Genomic DNA, 3,677 nt, shown 5'->3' with positions numbered 1-3,677 from the left:
AGAAAATTAAATTTAAAATGATACTTTTTAAACATTGAATACACATATACTACTATATTTGATTCTATAACCGGTGCCCACGTCATAATATTTTCCAAGAAAGTCTTAGAAACAAGTCCCAAACATGGAGATGACCCATCATTGACCCATAGCTTGTGAGCCTCCCAAAACATAATAGCAATCCACTCATCGCGCCCACTTGACCACTCTATATTTTTTGGGCACTAAAATCATTTTCAGTGGTCTCAAACTCTCAATTCAAAAATCTATGTTTCTTTCAATCCCTTTCTGCCGCACCTTTCTCTCTCTCACATGCATCATGCATGCACTCATAGATTCTAACACGCACACCGCTGAACTTTGTTGAATAATTCAATTCTAATCAAAATATGCAAGCAAATAAAATATCAAATCCTAACTTGAATAAATGGCCAAGATGTCCTCATATTTAAAATTCTTATCCTAGTTGTATTACATTAAATTAAATAAATTGACTGCACTGAGAAAATGGGACACAGTCACAGACAATCAATGCTTTCTTCCTAATCTCCGTTACCTGCCTTAGCTGACTAGTCACTCACTACCACTAAAATCATTGACTATTTCTCCAAAAAAAACCGGTTCAAACCGGTTGGTTCACCAGTATCTAATCAGCTAATCTAACCTTACCAAGTTACCACTATCACGTTCTCAACAAATTCACCAACTCGTGACCATTTGAATCCGGTTCAGACCAGAAACCGGTTCATCCACCTCCTTCCTCCGCCTCATTTCCAAAACCTTACGGTGGCTGTTCGAATGAATTTCACCGGAAAACGTCGGGCTGCATGCCGGTCTATACTCCGGGAAAAGCCGACCGGACTTAAACCGAACACCACAAGCGTTACATAGTGTTTTCGGTCCAAGCGGACCGGCTCTCCACTGTGGCGTTTTCTGAACATGGCAGTGGCTGCACCGTCGTTGAAAATGAGCCCCACCCGTTTGGGCTTCGGGCTTTTTCCTCTGCTTCTTTGCTGAATAGAGTATAGGGTTGAAAATCCACACGTTACAGTTGGGCCTTCTTGTCTTGGTTGTTCTAGGCTTTCTGCGGATTATAGAGAGTTGGGAATAAGCATTGGTTGGGCCCGGTCTAGGTTCCGGTTCGGACCGGGCCTGAACTGGATACAATAGAGACAGTTCTGGTATAGAATCGTCCACAAAGTGAGACACCCATTCCAAATCCGCAACATCATCTGCCTGAGAAATAAGAAAACCAAAACGAGTTGTTAGCTATGAAGCACACACAGACACAAACACCGACCCGACACATAATACTAATAATAATATGAAAAAAATAACATAATTCAATGTAATCAAACGTGTTGTGTCAGTGACATGTGTCAGATATTAGCACATGATGTTTATGCTACAAAGGTAATGAATTCATTCTTTATTAAATAAAAAACAAAAATAATTTATTGCATGATTAAAGACTCACCGGAACTGCTAAACCACCGGCAAAAATGGAGTTAGACTCGCCGTCTCCGGCGCCGGAAAATGTTGTGGAATTTGAATTGTCGTCATCTTCGGTTCGTTCATGTTCAGAACCGGAGGTGGTGCTGTTTTTCTCATGTTCTTCCTCTTCTTCTTCCTCGCAAACATCAACTTCTTTTCCGACAGAACCATGCTGAAATTCACCGTTGGAAAAATCAAGCAAGTCGTCGACAGAAAAATCTTCTCCGACAACAACGTTGTTTGCATTCAAACACAAAATCTCTTCGCAAATTGTTTGTTGGAAAATAGATTCTGTCCTCAAACTTGGTTTCAACGCTTCCGCTACAACAACTTCCATTTTTTTTTTCTCCCTACAAAACACAAACTATTATTATTATTTTCAAATTAGAGTTACGCAAAGAGTGATGAATTAATATATTTATTTTTGCTTGCAAAACGTTGATATTGAATTGAATTAAATAAATTTTTACCTGATAAAAAAATAAAAGTGATGAAGAGTGACAAAGAGAGGAAACCGCAAGAGAGTTTCCTTTGGTTTGGAAGCACTGAAATGAGGGCGAAACAAGCGTTGAGGTATTGGTTTGTAGTAATTATCTATCCATTCCTTCTATTATATCTTTATTTTCACTATGTATGTATGTATGTACTAGTAATATTTTTCAATTTAAATACACCACTAGTACTACTACTAAATTTTCCTTCTCATAGAGAGTCATGCACTAATGCACCAAAAGTGTGACATTTGGTCAGGTGGTGGGGTTAAGGGCTTCACTATTATTGGTATCTTTTAAAATTTAAATTTAAATTATTTATGTAGTGTGAGATATTTATTGATGATGGCTTTGTAAAATTCAAAAACAATCTTGTGGTATTATTTTTCTTCTTAGGGGGCAAAATAAAACTGACCCGGTCCAAATCAAGATTCCAACCAGTTACAAACAAAACGTTAAAATCAAATGCCGGTTTTAGACTGTTTTAGATCTCCTAATCCTATGATTATTGTGTGTGTGTTTTGAAGTTTAAAATGATAAAATTGGATTTTGGCGCTATCAGTTTTTTATTTGTTTCCAAAAATTCATAATGAAGTAACCAGGAAAGAGGAAACTGGCTGGGTTGTGTTGGTGTGTACTAATCACAACTTTTTTTAGGGTCCTAATAATAAAGTTAATTAATTTAACGTAAAGGGCAATCTGAAACAAAGATTAGTACAACATTGTTTGCTCGCGTAAATTGCGCCTCGTAATGTGGTTAGCTTTTGGACAATTCTTCCCGCTACTTTGTTTTGTTTTTCTGATTTCTGATTTTCCAATGCATGGACGAAAACCAATCAAGTAAATTTTGTTTATGCAGTAAGTAAATTAGCAAAAAAAAAAAAAGTATAGACAAAAGTAAAAGTAGATTAAATAAAAGAAGATTACATCAGTATGCGGTATAAACTTGATTTAGTAAAAACGACACAAAAGTGTTCGAGTCATCTTTAACAATGTTACAAATTGACCCAGGGATAGAGGTAGAAGGGAGACCTACTTGATTTAGTAAAACTACACAAAAGTGGTCAAGTCATCTTTAACTGATGTTACAAATGGACTCATGGATGGAGGTAGAATGGGATCAACAGAAGTCACGGTTCCTCCAACTTTTTAAAAAAACAAACTATACTAGTATGCTATTATATTTTTCTATCTCAATATTTTTTTGTAGCATAATACAATATGGTATATTGACCTTTCTATGATTCTTCATTACAATTTTACTTAGAAATATTGAATCATTGTTTAAGATTTTGTGTGCCTACTCTTAGCAACTACCAACAACTCATCGGTCGCAATTGCATTCTCCTACATTTGTTTTTTCGTTGTTTCATATTTTCTTTTTGTGCTATTCAAATCGTTTTAGTCTTATCATTCTCTGACAAACCTCAAGGTACTCAACCTTCTTATATCCATATATAATTACTTATAATTTTGGATATTTATTAATTTTGAATATATTTTATAATTTTTTAAATATTTTGTATATATTGTGCATTTGAAAATTTATTTTTTCAGTCTCCCCTAATCTAAATTCTTGGATCCGTCCCTGAAAATCGTCGAAAAACACAAAGTGTCACATTGAACCAACCCAACAGGTTTTGAATAAGATAAAACCAGCTGTCATAACTGACGATCGAACATAGTCTAAAC

General features: G+C 35.6%; 1 protein-coding gene across 2 annotated transcripts; it reads right to left on the bottom strand.

Annotated features, from left to right (window-relative positions):
• Positions 1-400: 400 nt before the first annotated feature.
• On the bottom strand, positions 401-2,136 carry LOC25494431 (GATA transcription factor 7). 2 transcript variants are annotated; one of them, XM_024782000.2, is made up of 3 exons: positions 1,965-2,136; positions 1,478-1,858; positions 401-1,236 (listed from the first exon to the last, which is right to left on the bottom strand). In XM_024782000.2, the coding sequence occupies exons 2-3, from the start codon at positions 1,829-1,831 to the stop codon at positions 700-702; spliced, it is 891 nt and encodes a 296-aa protein (XP_024637768.1). In that variant the 5' UTR covers positions 1,832-1,858; positions 1,965-2,136; the 3' UTR covers positions 401-699. The 2 variants fall into 2 exon arrangements, with proteins under 2 accessions (XP_024637768.1, XP_003607047.1); XM_003606999.4 differs by having other exon boundaries at positions 1,478-1,844; positions 1,965-2,135.
• Positions 2,137-3,677: the final 1,541 nt, after the last annotated feature.

The sequence above is a fragment of the Medicago truncatula genome, chromosome 4 (assembly GCF_003473485.1).
Source record: "Medicago truncatula cultivar Jemalong A17 chromosome 4, MtrunA17r5.0-ANR, whole genome shotgun sequence".
NCBI classification, from domain to species: domain Eukaryota; kingdom Viridiplantae; phylum Streptophyta; class Magnoliopsida; order Fabales; family Fabaceae; genus Medicago; species Medicago truncatula.
Note: the sequence above shows the minus strand (reverse complement) of the source record. Positions and strands in the feature narration are given on the sequence as shown.